We start from the raw sequence: 22,102 nt of genomic DNA on the forward strand, positions 1-22,102 counted from the left end.
AATGAGTTCACTGTACTAAAATGGCCCCCACAGTCACCAGATCTCAACCCAATAGAGCATCTTTGGGATGTGGTGGAACGGGAGCTTCGTGCCCTGGATGTGCATCCCACAAATCTCCATCAACTGCAAGATGCTATCCTATCAATAGGGCCAACATTTCTAAAGAATGCTTTCAGCACCTTGTTGAATCAATGCCACGTAGAATTAAGGCAGTTCTGAAGGTGAAAGGGGGCCAAACACAGTATTAGTATGGTGTTCCTACTAATCCCTTAATTGAGTGTAGGAGCAGTGAGTAGTGAACGTAAGACACACGCACGCACGCGCACACACACGCGCACGCGCACACACACACACACACACACACACACACACACACACACACACACACACACACACACACACACACACACACACACACACACACACACAGTAGTTTGTGCTGGTGCAGCTTTAATAATAGAGGAGTTAAAGCCCTGATCCTGTTCAGTTCAGGATCTCCACAGCGGTGTGTCCCTGCTCGTCACAATCAAACCAATCACCAGGAGTTAAAAATCCTCTGACTCTGACGCCGCCGACATGCAGCTCTCGACTGCTCTGTGCTGGACAGCTGGAAAGGTCAATATGAAAGTATCTGTCATTTTCTGGATTTCTGCTTCTCACTAGAGTTTGAGCTGTTTAGGCCTTTTCTCTGTCATTGATTTACTCTCAAGGTGTGTACGAGACTAGAATGTGACGCGTTCTGCAGAGAAAACCTGCCACAGATCGGCTTTACACAGAACACCACACACACACCTCTCACTGAGAAGTGCTGGATCAGACACACACACACACACACACACACACACACAGAACACCACACACACACACCTATCACCGAGAAGTGCTGGATCAGACACACACACACACACACACACACACACACACACACACACACACACACACACACACACACACACACACACACACACACACACACACACACACACACACACACACAGAACACCACACACACACCTATCACCGAGAAGTGCTGGATCAGACACACACACACACACACACACACACACACACACACACACACACACACACACACACACACACACACACACACACACACACACACACACACACACACACACACCTCTCTCACTAAGACTCACATCAAGCAGTAGCTGAGTGCTGGATCAGACACACACACACACACACACACAGAACACCGAACACCACACGCCTTGCAAATTACACATTTATTCAGAAATACAATTTACACATACACTAACTTACACACCTCTTCTATGAAGGACATATTGAGATTCATTTTTATTTTTACATGTATTTATTGGATGGCATGAAGTCAAAAACATCAGGCTGATCAACTGTGACTGTCATCAAAATCAATGATATCTATCTATAAATTACAGGTTGCTGTGTGTGTGTGTGTTATCCGCACATCTCTCGACCGCTAGTCCGATGGGTTAACTTGACGGGTGTTGCTACGGCACGAGTGTGTGCAGGGCCGAGTTTCAGGTTGTTTGGATTAGAAATGCAAAAGATTAAATATCTCAGTAAAAGAAGCACTTGGTTGCTTCTTTTTGTTAGTAAAGTTGTGGTTTAAAAATAAACATTCTGACATAAACACTCTTTCAGCTAAACATTAAGTGAGCTACACTGTTTACTTCTGAATATTATATTTTATTCACGGCCATCATTGGTAGTGGCCTATTCACAAACGTTCACAGTGAAGCTGCTCCCTGAATAGTGTAATACATTTTCCATATTTATTGTATGTCATTATGTCAGTATCAGTATTTGCTTTCTATCATGCACAAATAAAAATTTCACTGAACTTTTGCTGTTTAATTGTAACAATGAGAAAACTGATTTTGCACGGGCACTTTGCACTAGTTCATGACTGAATAGACCATAATATTAAAAACACTATTTCACATATTTTTTCCCTAAAACAATTCAAGCTAATATGAATATAAAGAGTACATTTTTAAGAAATGGCATGTTTTAAACTACATTTTTCAAAGTATATAGATTTTTTTCTAAATTGCTGACTCACATACTAAAGAGTTTTAATCCTATTTTATATACTATCAAAACTATATAATATGCCAGAATAGTTTTTGTGCGCTGTAAATCATAGTTTGAACACAGCATAAAGGTGTGTGTCAGGAGAATTACAATAAGTTTAATTTTGAGGGTTTATTTTTGGGCAAATATTGCACAGCATAAGTGTAGTGGTGTGTGACTGCGTGTGATTGGCTGTCAGAGTCCCGTACCTGGTTGAAGTTGTCCAGGGCTTTGTGCAGGTTGGCATGCATGCCCATGGGCGGCTCGTTGGTGATCTTGATGGAGTTCTCCAGGATGCCCTGAGGGATGATGTGCCCGTCGGGCGAGGAGGACGGCTCGGCGCTGACGAACACCCTGAAGCTCGGGTGACTGCCCTCCGCGTGCTGCTCCAGCTTCTTCTCCAGCGTGCCCAGCCACTTCGACACCAGGTGGATGTTCTGCACACACACACACATATACACACACACACACACACATATACACACACACACACACATACACACACACACACACACACACACACACACACACACACACACACACACACACACACACACACACACACACACACACACACACACACACACACACACACACACACACACACACCATCCTTCAATACTTGGATGGATGTAAAGGATGTAAAGATCCTTCTACAATCTTCTACACAAGTATCGTCTTCAGACGCAAACTCTGAATCGACAGGCACCAATGCTACATTTTTATAAATGTCATAATTCTTTGTTCATAAACATGTACTCATTACTTTAATGAGCTCATTGTTCCTGTATTAAATTAATACATTGTTTAAATGATTTTTTTTGGTTAACTGTGATTTCTGAAGTGCATAACACTCTAATTGTAATATGGACTCGTGCATTTTCTGTAAAGCTGCTTTGAAATGATGTGTATAGTGAAAAAGCGCTATACAAATAAATGAGAGTTGAATATTGTCTTTTGTACTGTCCAACGCTCTACAATGCAACATTTCTCATTGTATTAAAAATGTAATAACAAAAAGGGACATTCTGGTAACAAAGATGGAAATAACTGACAACTAATGCAAGAGCACAAACCCCATCTCCTCCGTGTCATTATCTGCAGATTATCACTCTGTGCTGTGTTAAAATCACTATAACAGCGCTATTGATTCTGAGAGAAAGATTTAAAAGAAAGAAAATAAACTCTAAATGATGTCAGTATTGCAATTGGTTTGTAATGACTTGAAAGTGCCAAGGATGAGCTGAAGACCACATCAGATATTAAGCCTTTCTTTCCTTTACATGACAAATTGTACATTGTATTGCCAACGCATTTATGAAAAAATTAAAATGAACAAAGTAGAACAAATTATGTGATGAATAAGTATAGAAAAAAAGAAGTGTATGTACTTTGAGTTGTGTGTGCTCACATAGGTGTGCACATATGTGAGTTTATGTGTGTATGTATGTGTGTGTGTGAATGTGTGAGTAAATGGGCGCCTCTCTCTCTCTCTTCTCTCTCTCACACACACACACACACACACACACACACACACACACACACACACACACACACACACAACTGCATGCGGTTTCTGCTTTCTTCAGGAGGCGACTTGATATTAAAACACTGTAAACTCATTGACTAACTTTCTGACATCTATTTTACTTGTACTCAAATTCTACTGTCATACTAACATCATTACTACCGGTCAAGCTTGATACTGCGGCGCTGAGGCTTTTAAAGGCTGAATGCAGAATATTCCTTCCAGAAAAGCATTAAAGTTAAACACTGTCCTGGCAGCAGCAGTGGTCCTGGCGCTCCGGCTCTGCTCAGTGTGTGTGTAACAGACGAGGGGATTTTCTGCTCCAGGATCAGCCCTTGATTGCCTCTACAGTGAGTGGACTCTGTGCCGGATGGCCCGTGAGCCGCAGTGTAATTAGCCTTCAGCGGAGGGGAACTTCCCGAGGCGGGAGATCAGCCTGATGGAGATGGGAATCTGTGGTCCATCGACTGAGAATCTCAAGCAAAGGCAGTTAAAGCGGCGTGTTTCTGCCCAGCGCAGCGAGCGGAGGAGTTCAGGTGAAGAGGATCACGCTCTGCCGCTTCAGCCGGTCAATGAGAGGCATTGTGATTCTGTGGAGATTGTGTTGAATGATGCAGCGTTCTCTCGTGAGAATCATCCGCATCAGAACGTCTGAATTCAGAGAGTTTTCTTGACATATTGATCACTGTTTTATCTATATGGGCAGTGTGTGAGTGTGTGTGTGTGCTGGAGGACGTCCAGACTCGTGTGTGTATTGAGACACTGGGTGTAATGCACTCATTAGTGGAGAGTGGCGTCCGGCAACAGAACTGCTCATTAATCAGCCGAGAGCGAGAGACACACACATCCCTCAGCTGCCACACACACTCACAGCGCTCACAGTCATGTGGCGTCGGCGCTGCATCAAGTCGGACAAAATTTCTAACCGGCATGCACTGCTTCAAGTCAGCCACCGATCGGTCTGCATGAAGTCGAACACACCTAAAAGTGTGATGTGATCATGTGACTGGGCTAGACAGACATCAGTGTGATGTGATCATGTGACTGAGCTGGACAGACATCAGTGTGAAGTGATCATGTGACTGAGCTGGACAGACATCAGTGTGATGTGATCATGTGACTGGGCTAGACAGACATCAGTGTGATGTGATCATGTGACTGAGCTGGACAGACATCAGTGTGAAGTGATCATGTGACTGAGCTGGACAGACATCAGTGTGATGTGATCATGTGACTGAGCTGGACAGACATCAGTGTGATGTGATCATGTGACTGAGCTGGACAGACATCAGTGTGAAGTTATCATGTGACTGAGCTGGACAGACATCAGTGTGATGTGATCATGTGACTGAGCTGGACAGACATCAGTGTGATGTGATCATGTGACTGAGCTGGACAGACATCAGTGTGATGTGATCATGTGACTGAGCTGGACAGACATCAGTGTGATGTGATCATGTGACTGAGCTGGACAGACATCAGTGTGAAGTGATCATGTGACTGAGCTGGACAGACATCAGTGTGATGTGATCATGTGACTGAGCTGGACAGACATCAGTGTGAAGTTATCATGTGACTGAGCTGGACAGACATCAGTGTGATGTGATCATGTGACTGAGCTGGACAGACATCAGTGTGATGTGATCATGTGACTGAGCTGGACAGACATCAGTGTGATGTGATCATGTGACTGAGCTGGACAGACATCAGTGTGATGTGATCATGTGACTGAGCTGGACAGACATCAGTGTGATGTGATCATGTGACTGAGCTGGACAGACATCAGTGTGATGTGATCATGTGACTGAGCTGGACAGACATCAGTGTGATGTGATCATGTGACTGAGCTGGACAGACATCAGTGTGAAGTGATCATGTGACTGAGCTGGACAGACATCAGTGTGATGTGATCATGTGACTGAGCTGGACAGACATCAGTGTGATGTGATCATGTGACTGACCTGGACAGACATCAGTGTGATGTGATCATGTGACTGAGCTGGACAGACATCAGTGTGAAGTTATCATGTGACTGAGCTGGACAGACATCAGTGTGATGTGATCATGTGACTGAGCTGGACAGACATCAGTGTGATGTGATCATGTGACTGAGCTGGACAGACATCAGTGTGATGTGATCATGTGACTGAGCTGGACAGACATCAGTGTGATGTGATCATGTGACTGAGCTGGACAGACATCAGTGTGATGTGATCATGTGACTGAGCTGGACAGACATCAGTGTGATGTGATCATGTGACTGAGCTGGACAGACATCAGTGTGATGTGATCATGTGACTGAGCTGGACAGACATCAGTGTGATGTGATCATGTGACTGAGCTGGACAGACATCAGTGTGATGTGATCATGTGACTGAGCTGGACAGACATCAGTGTGATGTGATCATGTGACTGAGCTGGACAGACATCAGTGTGATGTGATCATGTGACTGAGCTGGACAGACATCAGTGTGATGTGATCATGTGACTGAGCTGGACAGACATCAGTGTGATGTGATCATGTGACTGAGCTGGACAGACATCAGTGTGATGTGATCATGTGACTGAGCTGGACAGACATCAGTGTGATGTGATCATGTGACTGAGCTGGACAGACATCAGTGTGATGTGATCATGTGACTGAGCTGGACAGACATCAGTGTGATGTGATCATGTGACTGAGCTGGACAGACATCAGTGTGATGTGATCATGTGACTGAGCTGGACAGACATCAGTGTGATGTGATCATGTGACTGAGCTGGACAGACATCAGTGTGATGTGATCATGTGACTGAGATCGAATGCATTAATATTATGAACAGCAGCTATGTTAATTATCTAGTCCCGAGGTAAATGGCGTTCGTCAGCTCCAGTTTGTATCCAGCCTCTCACGGAGACTTCAGAGTTCCCAACACCTGCGATGAGATGACTAAACGCCTGTGAAGAGACGACTCAACGCCGGCGATATGTTATGCCCTAAATTAATACATGATTAACTAACTGTATTTTTTCTATGTACATTTCTGAAATGCACTTTCTGTAAAGCTGCTTTGAAACAATATGTATTGTGAAAAGCGCTATACAAATAAATTTGAATTGAATTGAATTGAATGTGATCATGTGACTGAGCTGAACAGACATCAGTGTGATGTGATCATGTGACTGAGCTGAACAGACTCCTGGACTGGTTTACCTGCAGGATCACCCAGTGTCCCTCTCGGGCCGCCGTATCCAGAGCCTGCTCTGCCACCACCTCCTGGCCCTGGCCCAGAGACACGTTGTGGAAGTTCTTGTTGTCGAAGGTGAATCCCAGTTTTCTTCCTGCAGGGAGATATTAAAGACTAAGATTACAGATGTGGTGTTTAATCTGATCCCTCACATGACTATCAGTAAACCCTCAAAGCTGCCTTCGAGAGACCAGGGGCCAGTTTCACAAAGCTATGTTAGACGGGTCTATAGTGTTAGACAAGTCTAAAATCTGTTCATAGACTAGTCTAATGCAAGTTTCACAAAAATAAGACTGACTTAAATTAGACCAAAAACATTAGACACTTACCCCAGGCTAACCCAGGTCTAAGACTCTGTTACCTTGGCAACCAGCAGTAACAATCAGTTACAGTACAAACAGCCAAAAGAAAAGGGAAAATGCTCATAATTTGTGGTTTGCTGACGGCGTTATGAGAGAGCTATGAGGAGGGAAAGGGTTTTTAGGGCAGTAACCCACTGGAAATATATAATAATGACGACTTTTCTTTTCGGTACGTCTTTAACGGTCCGCTCAACGGTCAGATCAACGCTGTTGACTGTCGTATTTTTTTCCAAATTAAACATTTCTTTTTGTTACTACATTCTCCGCTAAATATCCCAAGTAAAATGTCCTTGTAACTGTTATACTCCTCCAACAAACACATGTTTTCCGCTGGGGGTAAACTGCACTGAGCGGTTGAATGTGCTTACTCCATCCGCCATGTTTTTTGTTTTGAAAAGTGTCTAATTTTACCCAGAATGCATTGCAGTGTAGTCCTACTTAAGATAGTCCGAGTCGTAAGTTCTTTGTGCAACGGTCTGATTTAGATGTCGATCTGAAGTCTGATTAGTCAAAGTCTATCTTTGTGAAACCGGCCCCTGGAGAGAGTCTGGATACAATCAGCTCTGACAGTCTCTCCCAGACACGCTAACGCTAACTTCAGGACATCAGCTGCACTAATCACAGGCTATGAGAGCAGGTATCCACTGATCTTTAAGGGTCGTTTTAAAAATACCAAAATGACATTTGGAAAATGCCAAAATGCCAGCTTAGCTTTAAATCACTGCAGCATTGTGGGTAAATGAGGTAGCTGGCCAGTACCGTGCTTCTCCACGTCCTTCAGCGGGTCGACTCCGGGAGAGAGGATGAAGAACATGGGAGTGGCGGCTCCCGACTCCTCGTACGACACAGCGAAGTCCAGCGAGCGGCTCACCACATACTTACTGCCCAGCTTCTCCTCCACGAAGTCCCTGAAGGAGAACCAGCTCGTTACTTGCTTTCACAAACTCCTTATAAAGACACTGTGATTATGACGAGCTTATGCTCCCAGTGAACCGTGTGTAAAGCGCTGAAGGAACTGAGCTGGTGAGGACTCTTATTATATCAACACTGCGCCGTCTTCCTAAAGCTCAGGATCACAGACTCCACTGCAGAAACACTACTAACTCTCCACCAATGGCAGACAGCGCTCTCTGTACAGGGACTGGGAATATCACGCCAGTGTAGAAAAACATATTGTTTTGTAGCTAAATATTACCCTGTTAGCTGTCACTCACACTTGGCGCATGCTAACATATTTTAATAATCATCATATATTAGGTATTATTGGAAAGCTTAAACACTCAAAATGCATCCTGTTCAAAATATTTTGAAATCAGACTTTGCGCTATCATGGACATGGTACTTTAAAACCGTTTAGCTACTCATTTTTTGTCATATCAACTTCAAATTTGGACTTGGTTAGACACGGCTTTGAAGCCAAATTATTCTGTAAAATGTTTGGGTCAGTGCGTTTACTTTACAGTAATCTTAAAGTTCTGTAACGTTCACTAACAATCAGCCGAGTGTCTTCAAACAGAGACTGAAGCATTCAGGAAGCACAGATCTGAGATCAGACAGGTTAAAGCTGGGTAATAACCTGACGGCGTAGGTCATGCGGTCGGGCCGCAGCGCTCGCATCATACACAGTCTCTGTAGAGACGTCTTGCTCTTCCACTCCTGAGGGAACTTCTCCTTCTCAGGACACTCAGACTCCGCAAACTTCTTCCAGCGCTTAGCCGAGCCTTCGATGTCCCGGTCCAGGTTATGAAACTCCTCTATGGCAGAGAGAGACTGAAACCACAACACAATGTCACCAATCTTTCATAGAATAAATCATTAGCAAGATAAAATACTGATTACAGGGATCATATTAAATCAGCAGAGATATAAACGGTTCAAAAGGAAGTTGATGTGTAATACGTCCATAGACTTTCCTTTACACCGGTTCATTTGAAATGGTCCTGCAGTTTAGCAAATTAATTTTTTTTAGAAGTACAACTATTTCACGTCGTCTCAGAATTAATATGAAGTCATAAAAGCTGCAGGCAAAATAATTATAAAATAATTAGGTAAAATCTTCACTAGAGTTTGGCGTGTCACACAGCAGGACACGTTTCATGCCAGCAAAGCTTTCATCAATAATACAAGCATGTTTCATTCAGTATGCATTATTTTGCAAGCATGCTGAGTGGACAATATGCAATCTTATCAAAAAGAAGAGAAGTTATGATGACAGAAGAGTTCAGATTCAACTTTGTCAAGGCGCTAATCAAATCTAACTACAAAGTAAAGCGTATTTTTGCCACAAACTGCTGAGTAAACATGAGCGTGTTCCTTCATAAACCAGACTTCCAGAAGTGCCTAGGCGGCAGAAAAGCAGATTTGCTCTGGTGAAGTTATATTTCTCTTCTCTGGGAAGAACAACGCTGTGACATACGCCGGTCCCTTTCATCCGGTGGGAGAATGATGACTCATAATCCCTGAAAGCCTCGCTTATGGGAAACACTATATCTTAATGGCAGATTTCAGCACATTATGGACTCTCAAATGAGATGAGATTTACATTCGCAGCGCTGACGATAACTGCGGGAGACCAGCGGGCGTCGAGTCACATGTTTAGTAAGCGCTTTTCAGGACAGAAGAGAATAGATGGAAACTGGTGGAAGCAGTGCACTTAAACCACGAGCTAACCGGTGTTGTGTAGATCAGGCCCGTTTCCCAATGTTTTTCAGCGTAAGAACCGGCTCTTACTATTCACTTGGTCATTTTGAATTCATAACTGTATCCATCTATGATGAAGTGATTGTGAAATACAAATTCTAATATTATAATAAGGACAGTTCACTCCAAAAAAGACGACAACAATAACAACTACAATAATAAGTTATTAAAAGCCAATATTTACTGTATACAGTTAAAGTGTTGGATATTAATAGTTTGCGGGGCCGCATCATTCAAGGCTCGTTCACACCAAGGAAGATAACTATTATGATAACGATAAAAATGTAGTTCTAAAATTAGCTAAAAAAAAAAAAAGAATATCAGAGTCCACAGCACAACTCTATAACGACACAGAGGAACGGCATCATTGCAATCACTCTCAGAACGATTCTTTCCAGCTGATGAACAATAGACACACTGACAGCCAATCAGAATCCATCCTGCTTTAGGAGCTTGAGCATTTAAAGAGACAGCGACACACCTGAGAATAAACGGTGTGGACGCTGATATAGTTATAGTTATCTTTATGCTTCTTGGTCTGAACGGGCCTTCACTATCATGGTGTTTCAATTTCTTTCTAATGTGAATCACACACTTATGTCGCATATCCGAGCTTATGTTTTTCATACAGGGAACGAACGTGGATGGTGATTTATACGACAAACTCCAAAGCAGAAACATAAAAGTGTCATGTTATCGGCTTTAACTCGAAATCTTTCCTGATATTAAAGCTTATCCTGGTTCTGAATTGATTTGACAATCAAATATTAAGATATGATGAGCACAGTTTCAAAGAAATAAATGCTATAATGAAACTCACTTTAATGCCGCCCCAGGAGTGATCGGACAGGAAGTCCACTGGTGATGTCACTCCAGGAAGCACTGGGTAACGCAACAGGAAGTCCAGCTCTCGGGGATTGATCTCTTTACTCATGAGCAACACCTGCCGGAGAGATGAAGAATGTGTTTAGGAGAAGTGTCTGTGTGTGTGTGTGTGTGTGTGTGTGTGTGTTTGTGTGTGTGTGTGTGTGATGCTCACCTGGAAGGCCAGCTGGGCGGTGTATGTAAGCTTGTCACACTCGAAGAGTCCGCGGGTCGTGTACTGGAACACCGATGACGTGATGCTGTCGATCAGATTTAAGACTCGCTGCTTCAAGCTCTCATCGGCCTCAGCTTTCAGTACGGCCTTCTGAAACACCACGCTGAATGCCTGGACCCCCCCCACACACACACACACACACACACACACACACACACACACACACACACACACACACACACACACACACACACACACACACACACACACACACACACACACACACACACACACACACACACACACACACACAGGAGAACAATGAGGAGAGACAGAGACGGACAAACAACTAATGAGTTTCTCTCTAATGAGATGTTTCTGTAACTAGTGCTGAGGAAGATCAGCATTCATTTCATTTGTACACAAAAGAAGCAGCAATTATTTTGATATCTGTAGATTGTATCTTGTCGGCATGATAACTGAAAACACAAGAAAGTGTGAACACAAATTAACTATACATTCATAATATATTCATGTCTATAAAGCTGTTCTTCAGAACAGTAAAATAAAGTGTTTCTTAAAAAGTTCTGTGCTGAAGTTAGGGAGAAAACAGTAGAATAAAATAAAAATCTGGGTTAATCAGTGTTGATTCATTACACTGGTTCAAACTCAGAGTTTATGATTCTTTATTAATAGTTCCATTAACACTGCGCTGTAACTCGTCAGGTAGTGCTGTGACACATTGAGGAGCACTACACTGCACTGTAACTCGTCAGCTAGTGCTGTGACACACTGAGGAGCACTACACTGCACTGTAACTCGTCAGCTAGAGCTGTGACACACTGAGGAGCACTACACTGCACTGTAACTCGTCAGCTAGTGCTGTAACACACTGAGGAGCACTACACTGCACTGTAACTCGTCAGCTAGAGCTGTAACACATTGAGGAGCACTACACTGCACTGTAACTCGTCAGCTAGTGCTGTAACACACTGAGGAGCACTACACTGCACTGTAACTCGTCAGCTAGTGCTGTAACACACTGAGGAGCACTACACTGCACTGTAACTCGTCAGCTAGTGCTGTAACACACTGAGGAGCACTACACTGCACTGTAACTCGTCAGCTAGTGCTGTAACACACTGAGGAGCACTACACTGCACTGTAACTCGTCAGCTAGAGCTGTAACACATTGAGGAGCACTACACTGCACTGTAACTCGTCAGCTAGTGCTGTAACACACTGAGGAGCACTACACTGCACTGTAACTCGTCAGCTAGAGCTGTAACACATTGAGGAGCACTACACTGCACTGTAACTCGTCAGCTAGAGCTGTAACACATTGAGGAGCACTACACTGCACTGTAACTCGTCAGCTAGTGCTGTAACACACTGAGGAGCACTACACTGCGCTGTAACTCGTCAGCTAGTGCTGTAACACACTGAGGAGCACTACACCGCACTGTAACTCGTCAGCTAGTGCTGTAACACACTGAGGAGCACTACACTGCACTGTAACTCGTCAGCTAGAGCTGTAACACATTGAGGAGCACTACACTGCACTGTAACTCGTCAGCTAGTGCTGTAACACACTGAGGAGCACTACACTGCACTGTAACTCGTCAGCTAGTGCTGTAACACACTGAGGAGCACTACACTGCACTGTAACTCGTCAGCTAGAGCTGTAACACACTGAGGAGCACTACACTGCACTGTAACTCGTCAGCTAGTGCTGTAACACACTGAGGAGCACTACACTGCACTGTAACTCGTCAGCTAGTGCTGTGACACACTGAGGAGCACTACACTGCACTGTAACTCGTCAGCTAGTGCTGTAACACACTGAGGAGCACTACACTGCACTGTAACTCGTCAGCTAGTGCTGTAACACACTGAGGAGCACTACACTGCGCTGTAACTCGTCAGCTAGTGCTGTAACACACTGAGGAGCACTACACTGCGCTGTAACTCGTCAGCTAGTGCTGTGACACACTGAGGAGCACTACACTGCACTGTAACTCGTCAGCTAGTGCTGTAACACACTGAGGAGCACTACACTGCGCTGTAACTCGTCAGCTAGTGCTGTAACACACTGAGGAGCACTACACTGCACTGTAACTCGTCAGCTAGTGCTGTGACACACTGAGGAGCACTACACTGCGCTGTAACTCGTCAGCTAGTGCTGTAACACACTGAGGAGCACTACACTGCACTGTAACTCGTCAGCTAGTGCTGTAACACACTGAGGAGCACTACACTGCGCTGTAACTCGTCAGCTAGTGCTGTAACACACTGAGGAGCACTACACTGCACTGTAACTCGTCAGCTAGTGCTGTGACACACTGAGGAGCACTACACTGCACTGTAACTCGTCAGCTAGTGCTGTAACACACTGAGGAGCACTACACTGCACTGTAACTCGTCAGCTAGTGCTGTAACACACTGAGGAGCACTACACTGCGCTGTAACTCGTCAGCTAGTGCTGTAACACACTGAGGAGCACTACACTGCACTGTAACTCGTCAGCTAGTGCTGTAACACACTGAGGAGCACTACACTGCGCTGTAACTCGTCAGCTAGTGCTGCAACACACTGAGGAGCACTACACTGCGCTGTAACTCGTCAGCTAGTGCTGTGACACACTGAAGAGCACTACACTGCACTGTAACTCGTCAGCTAGAGCTGTAACACATTGAGGAGCACTACACTGCACTGTAACTCGTCAGCTAGAGCTGTAACACACTGAGGAGCACTACACTGCACTGTAACTCGTCAGCTAGAGCTGTAACACATTGAGGAGCACTACACTGCACTGTAACTCGTCAGCTAGAGCTGCAACACACTGAGGAGCACTACACTGCGCTGTAACTCGTCAGCTAGTGCTGTGATACACTGAGGAGCACTACACTGCACTGTAACTCGTCAGCTAGAGCTGTAACACATTGAGGAGCACTACACTGCACTGTAACTCGTCAGCTAGTGCTGTAACACACTGAGGAGCACTACACTGCACTGTAACTCGTCAGCTAGAGCTGTAACACACTGAGGAGCACTACACTGCACTGTAACTCGTCAGCTAGTGCTGTAACACACTGAGGAGCACTACACTGCACTGTAACTCGTCAGCTAGTGCTGTAACACACTGAGGAGCACTACACTGCACTGTAACTCGTCAGCTAGTGCTGTAACACACTGAGGAGCACTACACTGCACTGTAACTCGTCAGCTAGTGCTGTGACACACTGAGGAGCACTACACTGCACTGTAACTCGTCAGCTAGAGCTGTGACACACTGAGGAGCACTACACTGCACTATAACTCGTCAGCTAGTGCTGTGACACACTGAGGAGCACTACACTGCACTGTAACTCGTCAGCTAGTGCTGTAACACACTGAGGAGCACTACACTGCGCTGTAACTCGTCAGCTAGTGCTGCAACACACTGAGGAGCACTACACTGCGCTGTAACTCGTCAGCTAGTGCTGTGACACACTGAGGAGCACTACACTGCACTGTAACTCGTCAGCTAGAGCTGTAACACATTGAGGAGCACTACACTGCACTGTAACTCGTCAGCTAGAGCTGTAACACACTGAGGAGCACTACACTGCACTGTAACTCGTCAGCTAGAGCTGTAACACATTGAGGAGCACTACACTGCACTGTAACTCGTCAGCTAGAGCTGCAACACACTGAGGAGCACTACACTGCGCTGTAACTCGTCAGCTAGTGCTGTGACACACTGAGGAGCACTACACTGCACTGTAACTCGTCAGCTAGAGCTGTAACACATTGAGGAGCACTACACTGCACTGTAACTCGTCAGCTAGTGCTGTAACACACTGAGGAGCACTACACTGCACTATAACTCGTCAGCTAGTGCTGTGACACACTGAGGAGCACTACACTGCACTGTAACTCGTCAGCTAGTGCTGTAACACACTGAGGAGCACTACACTGCACTGTAACTCGTCAGCTAGTGCTGTAACACACTGAGGAGCACTACACTGCGCTGTAACTCGTCAGCTAGTGCTGTAACACACTGAGGAGCACTACACTGCGCTGTAACTCGTCAGCTAGTGCTGTGACACACTGAGGAGCACTACACTGCGCTGTAACTCGTCAGCTAGTGCTGTAACACACTGAGGAGCACTACACTGCGCTGTAACTCGTCAGCTAGAGCTGTAACACACTGAGGAGCACTACACTGCGCTGTAACTCGTCAGCTAGTGCTGTGACACACTGAGGAGCACTACACTGCACTGTAACTCGTCAGCTAGAGCTGTGACACACTGAGGAGCACTACACTGCACTATAACTCGTCAGCTAGTGCTGTGACACACTGAGGAGCACTACACTGCACTGTAACTCGTCAGCTAGTGCTGTAAAACACTGAGGAGCACTACACTGCGCTGTAACTCGTCAGCTAGTGCTGTAACACACTGAGGAGCACTACACTGCGCTGTAACTCGTCAGCTAGTGCTGTGACACACTGAGGAGCACTACACTGCACTGTAACTCGTCAGCTAGAGCTGTAACACATTGAGGAGCACTACACTGCACTGTAACTCGTCAGCTAGTGCTGTGACACACTGAGGAGCACTACACTGCACTGTAACTCGTCAGCTAGTGCTGTGACACACTGAGGAGCACTACACTGCGCTGTAACTCGTCAGCTAGTGCTGTGACACACTGAGGAGCACTACACTGCACTGTAACTCGTCAGCTAGAGCTGTAACACATTGAGGAGCACTACACTGCACTGTAACTCGTCAGCTAGTGCTGTGACACACTGAGGAGCACTACACTGCACTATAACTCGTCAGCTAGTGCTGTGACACACTGAGGAGCACTACACTGCACTGTAACTCGTCAGCTAGTGCTGTGACACACTGAGGAGCACTACACTGCACTGTAACTCGTCAGCTAGTGCTGTAACACACTGAGGAGCACTACACTGCACTGTAACTCGTCAGCTAGTGCTGTGACACACTGAGGAGCACTACACTGCACTGTAACTCGTCAGCTAGTGCTGTAACACATTGAGGAGCACTACACTGCACTGTAACTCGTCAGCTAGTGCTGTGACACACTGAGGAGCACTACACTGCGCTGTAACTCGTCAGCTAGTGCTGTAACACACTGAGGAGCACTACACTGCGCTGTAACTCGTCAGCTAGTGCTGTAACACACTGAGGAGCACTACACTGCACTATAACTCGTCAGCTAGTGCTGTAACACACTGAGGAGCACTACACTGCACTGTAACTCGTCAGCTAGTGCTGAAACACACTGAGGAGCACTGCACTGCACTGTAACTCGTCAGCTAGTGCTGTAACACACTGAGGAGCACTACACTGCACTGTAACTCGTCAGCTAGTGCTGAAACACACTGAGGAGCACTGCACTGCACTGTAACTCGTCAGCTAGTGCTGTGACACACTGAGGAGCACTACACCGCACTGTAACTCGTCAGCTAGTGCTGTGACACACTGAGGAGCACTACACCGCACTGTAACTCGTCAGCTAGTGCTGTGACACACTGAGGAGCACTACACTGCACTGTAACTCGTCAGCTAGTGCTGTAACACACTGAGGAGCACTACACTGCACTGTAACTCGTCAGCTAGTGCTGTAACACACTGAGGAGCACTACACTGCACTGTAACTCGTCAGCTAGTGCTGTAACACACTGAGGAGCACTACACTGCGCTGTAACTCGTCAGCTAGAGCTGTGACACACTGAGGAGCACTACACCGCACTGTAACTCGTCAGCTAGTGCTGTGACACACTGAGGAGCACTACACCGCACTGTAACTCGTCAGCTAGAGCTGTAACACATTGAGGAGCACTACACTGCGCTGTAACTCGTCAGCTAGTGCTGTAACACACTGAGGAGCACTACACTGCACTGTAACTCGTCAGCTAGTGCTGTAACACACTGAGGAGCACTACACTGCGCTGTAACTCGTCAGGTAGTGCTGTAACACACTGAGGAGCACTACACTGCACTATAACTCGTCAGATAGTGCTGTAACACACTGAGGAGCACTACACCGCGCTGTAACTCGTCAGCTAGTGCTGTGACACACTGAGGAGCACTACACTGCGCTGTAACTCGTCAGCTAGAGCTGTGACACACTGAGGAGCACTACACCGCACTGTAACTCGTCAGCTAGTGCTGTGACACACTGAGGAGCACTACACTGCACTGTAACTCGTCAGCTAGAGCTGTAACACATTGAGGAGCACTACACTGCGCTGTAACTCGTCAGCTAGTGCTGTGACACACTGAGGAGCACTACACTGCACTGTAACTCGTCAGCTAGAGCTGTAACACATTGAGGAGCACTACACTGCACTGTAACTCGTCAGCTAGTGCTGTGACACACTGAGGAGCACTACACCGCACTGTAACTCGTCAGCTAGTGCTGTGACACACTGAGGAGCACTACACTGCACTGTAACTCGTCAGCTAGAGCTGTAACACATTGAGGAGCACTACACTGCACTGTAACTCGTCAGCTAGTGCTGTGACACACACTGAGGAGCACTACACTGCACTGTAACTCGTCAGCTAGAGCTGTAACACATTGAGGAGCACTACACTGCACTATAACTCGTCAGCTAGTGCTGTAACACACTGAGGAGCACTGCACTGCACTGTAACTCGCCAGCTAGAGCTGTAACACATTGAGGAGCACTGCACTGCACTGTAACTCGCCAGCTAGAGCTGTAACACACTGAGGAGCACTACACTGCATATAACTCGTCAGCTAGTGCTGTAACACACTGAGGAGCACTACACTGCGCTGTGACTTGTCTGGGAGCGACGAGAACACCACTCCTCCATCCGCACCTTGAGAGAGAACTGGTACATGGGGTGTATTTTATTGAGGTCGTTCATGATGAAGTAGAGGAGCGAGGCTCGGGCCGCCGCTGGACGGTAGTGTTCTCTGGCGTCGTTGATCTCCGCCTCCGTCACCTTCGCCTCCTTAACCTGTAGCAGCGCACACACACACACACACACACATACACATCACTATTCATCTGACAATACAGGGTTCGAGGATGGCTGACATATGCTGAATTTAACTACTCGTGCTCATGAAACATCACAGAATAATAGCAAAAGTGTGTTATATACCACACCACAAAAACTAATATAAACTAGTGAACCAAATAGTGAACAAATATGAAGATTTCAGAAACACATAAAATCTGAATTGGTAAAAAGTAAAACACAAGCATATGGATGTGTCTCCATCTCGCCACGTTGATATATATATATATATATATATATTCAGTATATATTCTTACTGTGGATTACAAATGAGACCGGATTAAAACTACTTTCATTAGTAGATTTTAACATCAGGTTTTAATTAACCATAATTAATTGAAATCCTGTATGTAACGCAAGCAATTATATGAATGGTAACAGAACAAAAGTGGGTAACAATAAGGTCTCATTTGTTACATTAATTAATGCAATAACTAAAATGAACTAACAATGAGCAATATATTCTTACAGCATTTACTGTAAGTTTTATTAAACTGGGTTAACATTAACAACTAACAACTATAATTCCACAGCTTTTAATAATATTAATGTTGTTCTCAACGTTTGCTGATACATTTTAGTTAACACACTGTAAACTAATATTAACATTGTATTAACTATCATCAGGGGTGTGAAGTAACGAATTACAAATACTCACGTTACTGTAATTAAGTCATTTTTTTCAGAAATTGTACTTTTTTGAGTAGTTTAAAAATTGTGTAATTTTACTTTTACTCGAGTACATTTTAAGTGATGTATCGGTACTTTTTCCGCTATTTTCCTTCTGTTTGTGGTCGTTACTCGTTACATGCTTGTTTTAATTTTATTTTATTTTTATCCATCAACGTGATTGGATCGAGTAATCGGTCTCGTGACTGTCATAAAATCAAATTAAGCACAGAAAACTTTAACCGCCTATTCCTGCTGTTACTCGTGCCTGGTGTGGAAGTGCATTCTTCACGCATTAATTCAATCCATATATCAGCGTCTTCCTCTAATATGCTAAGTTACATTTCTGCTTATAATGATATTTATATAGGCTGGCCTGTCTACAGGGCCTAACATTTGGTCTGAGGTTGGGGGTATTGCGTGATGAGTTCATAATGCGGTGAATTCCCGCTCCCATTTACTTCACAATCACATTATAGAGAGACGCGCGTCACGATCTGTGCACTGCCGCGTCTCGCGCTCGCCATGCCGCCAGATTCAGAATCAGTGCACTCTATGAACATGGCGTTAACTTGAACTGCATTTCTGTCAGTGCGTGACTACAGCTCGTTAATAAACGACGGTTTTTGATTGATCCATCATACAATCCGTCTTCCTTTGGCAAGTGCACTTGCGCAAAAACATTTTTCATGTTCAACTTTGGTTTTTTTGTGTGTGGATGCTGCTGATAAAACAGCTTCGCCGAGACTACAAAGAGACATGCATTTGTGTGTGTGTGTGTGTGTGTTTGTTTGTTTCTTTTGTAAAAGTTTTCTGGATATAACTTCCCTATTTAATGCACAATTTTCCTTACAATGTGTGTAAATGTAGCCGTGTAAAATGTAAGGGATGATGCCACCCTTCTAGACCAATGTGCATTTACGTTTAAATTGTAACATATTTATGGAATTAAAAAGTGTGAAATTAGTGTTAGCTCACTATCTTAGCCTTTTTCAGTGCATTATGTGAGGTAATTCAACTCTATCTCACGAACAATTCGTACGAACTTGTACAAGTGATTAAAAAGTGGCTAATTCGTATGAATTCGTACAACCTCACTCGTACGAATTAGCCACCTCGATTTGTCTGAACCCACGTGATGGGTGGGTTTAAGGGCGGGGTCAGGGGTAGGTCATTCGTACAAATTCGTACGAATTAGCCACCTCGTAAAATTCGTACGAATTGCCGTGAGATCGGGCTGGGTAATCTGATAATATTAGTGATTCTCATTTATCAAAACACTAACATTGCTACCGTTTTGGAGAGAAATTGGGTATTTTTTAATCTCTCTATTTAACCCATCTCATGGTGTGTGATGCTGAACTATCATATGAGTTTCTAAAGGTTTTTGAATTCTTTACACAGTTATGAATATTGATATTCTATGTGCAACAAAAGCATGCTCAGGCCCAGTGGCCTTTCGCCTAATTTTAAATGCTTTTCCCCCCCAAATAATATGATTTAAATGGTGATTTTAATCACAGGAGTGTACTGATTTGATGCATTTTAAAAAGATGGATGATAGATATTCTTCAATTTTTCTGACAAAGAACAAAATATAATGTGAATTACAGTATGTGCAATTTTTTTTACATTTATAAATTGTAGTGCACAGTGTTTATTATAAGGGGTAGAATCCGCAGCTCAGTACTCACTACTCATGAGTACTTTTAAATAAGCTACTTTTTTACTCTTACTCAAGTAGTTTTTTGGACAAGTACTTTTTACTCTACCCACACTACATTTTTTGGAATGTAATGGTACTTTTACTTGAGTATGTTTTTTCAGTACTCTTTCCACCACTGACTATCATTAACAAATGAAAACTTATTGTAAAGTGTATAATGAGATATATATATATATATATATATATACTTATTGAAATTGTTGTGCTTTTATCAAACTGTAAACTGTGGCACCTTCTACTGCAACCATTATCATGTAGCACATGTGTTCTGTACAGTCGTGAAACACACAAACGCACCTTGACTTCGATCTCTGCCGCTGTTCGTTTGGTGATCTCCAAGTTCTCCACCAGCTCGATGTCCCCGAGGAAGTTCCCGGACGCCGAGGACAGGCGTGAGAGCAGGTTGTCCTCCAGAGTTTTCAAAGTGATTTTGAAGCCGTTCTGCTGCTTTGTGAGGTTTGACTACAAAGTAAAAGACACAGAAAGACATGTGAGATAAAACAAGGGCCACGGGGTAAACTCAGGCACATCAGAGGGCATCCGAGATCAATATATGCAGTCGTCTTTGAATTTAACAGCGATTAACAGACTTCCTCTCGCCAAACACATCAAACACCACAAGCGCCCGAGTGTGACGGGACTGTCAATGCTGATGGATCCAATCCTTACGTTTGATAGAGAAACTAATGCACACGAGCGACGACCTGGACCGCAATCACACAGACACGCTCAGAGAGCCGTCATCTCAGAAACTCTCATAGTGGCCTGTCAGGACACAGTACATCCCTGAAGAGGTCAATCAGCACGAAACAAACCTATAATAGCGTCGCTTGGCCCGCGGCCACTGGAGCGCTTTTAGGATCTTCTACAAATACAAAATCACAAGAGCTCGGGTCAAAGATCTGGACTTTGCCGTGCGACGGCTCATCAGAGAGGAGGAAAACCGGTTTGGGAAACTAGCCCTTCCTAATGAGTCAGTCATTAATGATTACATTTTGCACTGGCATCTTGTGTGTCCAATTACCCTGGAGCTGAAAAACAAACAATTAACCAGCAGCTGAGAGCCTTACTGTGAAGAACCTTAGTGCACTTACAGGTTCATCTGAGCAACAGACAGTGTGTTTGGTTGATTTGAGAACAGCAGATTCTCCTGCTCATTAGTGAGACTGATGCGTGATCACAGTGGCATTTACTTGATCTAATGGCCTTGAGATGTGCAGATCTCAATGTGAAGGCTGTGATAAGATAAACTCACCGCAATTAATGATGGCATTGCGTGATGTAAAACACAAGCAAGGGAATATGAACAAACCCTCTAAAAATCATCTAAATAAAAGCAGCATCCCTGTGGTGTGGTTGCATAAGATCTAATTATAAAATCCGGTAAAGACCGGACAGAGTGTAACGATAACTCATCTTACTCGACGTTAAGGGACTGTCACACTTTCTACAACTTTTAATATTAATTAAGACGATAGGAGAGTTCGGCAGCATTTTCCCCATCCTTAGGATCTCAGCTTGGAAACACTAATTAATCAAGCTTCATTAAGTAACGTATCAATTCTATGGGATGCACATGTCTAGAAATAACCGCACTCACTGCCTGTCAGTTATTAAAACACTTCTTTGGTTTGGTGTAATTCGTTCGCAAATAAAACCCCTCAGCTTCAGACACACATTTCAGGAAGACGGAATGAAGTAAAGCTG

The 22,102-nt window shown here is 44.4% G+C and overlaps 1 protein-coding gene across 1 annotated transcript in view; it reads right to left on the bottom strand.

Annotated features, from left to right (window-relative positions):
- Positions 1-22,102, bottom strand: part of dnah9 (dynein, axonemal, heavy chain 9) — a 135,342-nt gene that overhangs the window by 17,882 nt on the left and 95,358 nt on the right. Inside the window, exons 56-63 of the mRNA XM_077245650.1 lie at positions 20,693-20,857; positions 17,797-17,937; positions 10,937-11,107; positions 10,718-10,840; positions 8,774-8,967; positions 7,957-8,105; positions 6,802-6,929; positions 2,289-2,516 (exon numbers count right to left, since the gene is read on the bottom strand). Coding sequence (XP_077101765.1) covers positions 2,289-2,516; positions 6,802-6,929; positions 7,957-8,105; positions 8,774-8,967; positions 10,718-10,840; positions 10,937-11,107; positions 17,797-17,937; positions 20,693-20,857 — 1,299 coding nt within the window. The remainder of the gene's footprint in view (positions 1-2,288; positions 2,517-6,801; positions 6,930-7,956; positions 8,106-8,773; positions 8,968-10,717; positions 10,841-10,936; positions 11,108-17,796; positions 17,938-20,692; positions 20,858-22,102) is intronic.

This window comes from Siphateles boraxobius, unplaced genomic scaffold, assembly GCF_051911475.1.
Source record: "Siphateles boraxobius isolate OS27281-9 unplaced genomic scaffold, OSU_SipBor_1 103, whole genome shotgun sequence".
NCBI classification, from domain to species: Eukaryota; Metazoa; Chordata; class Actinopteri; order Cypriniformes; family Leuciscidae; genus Siphateles; species Siphateles boraxobius.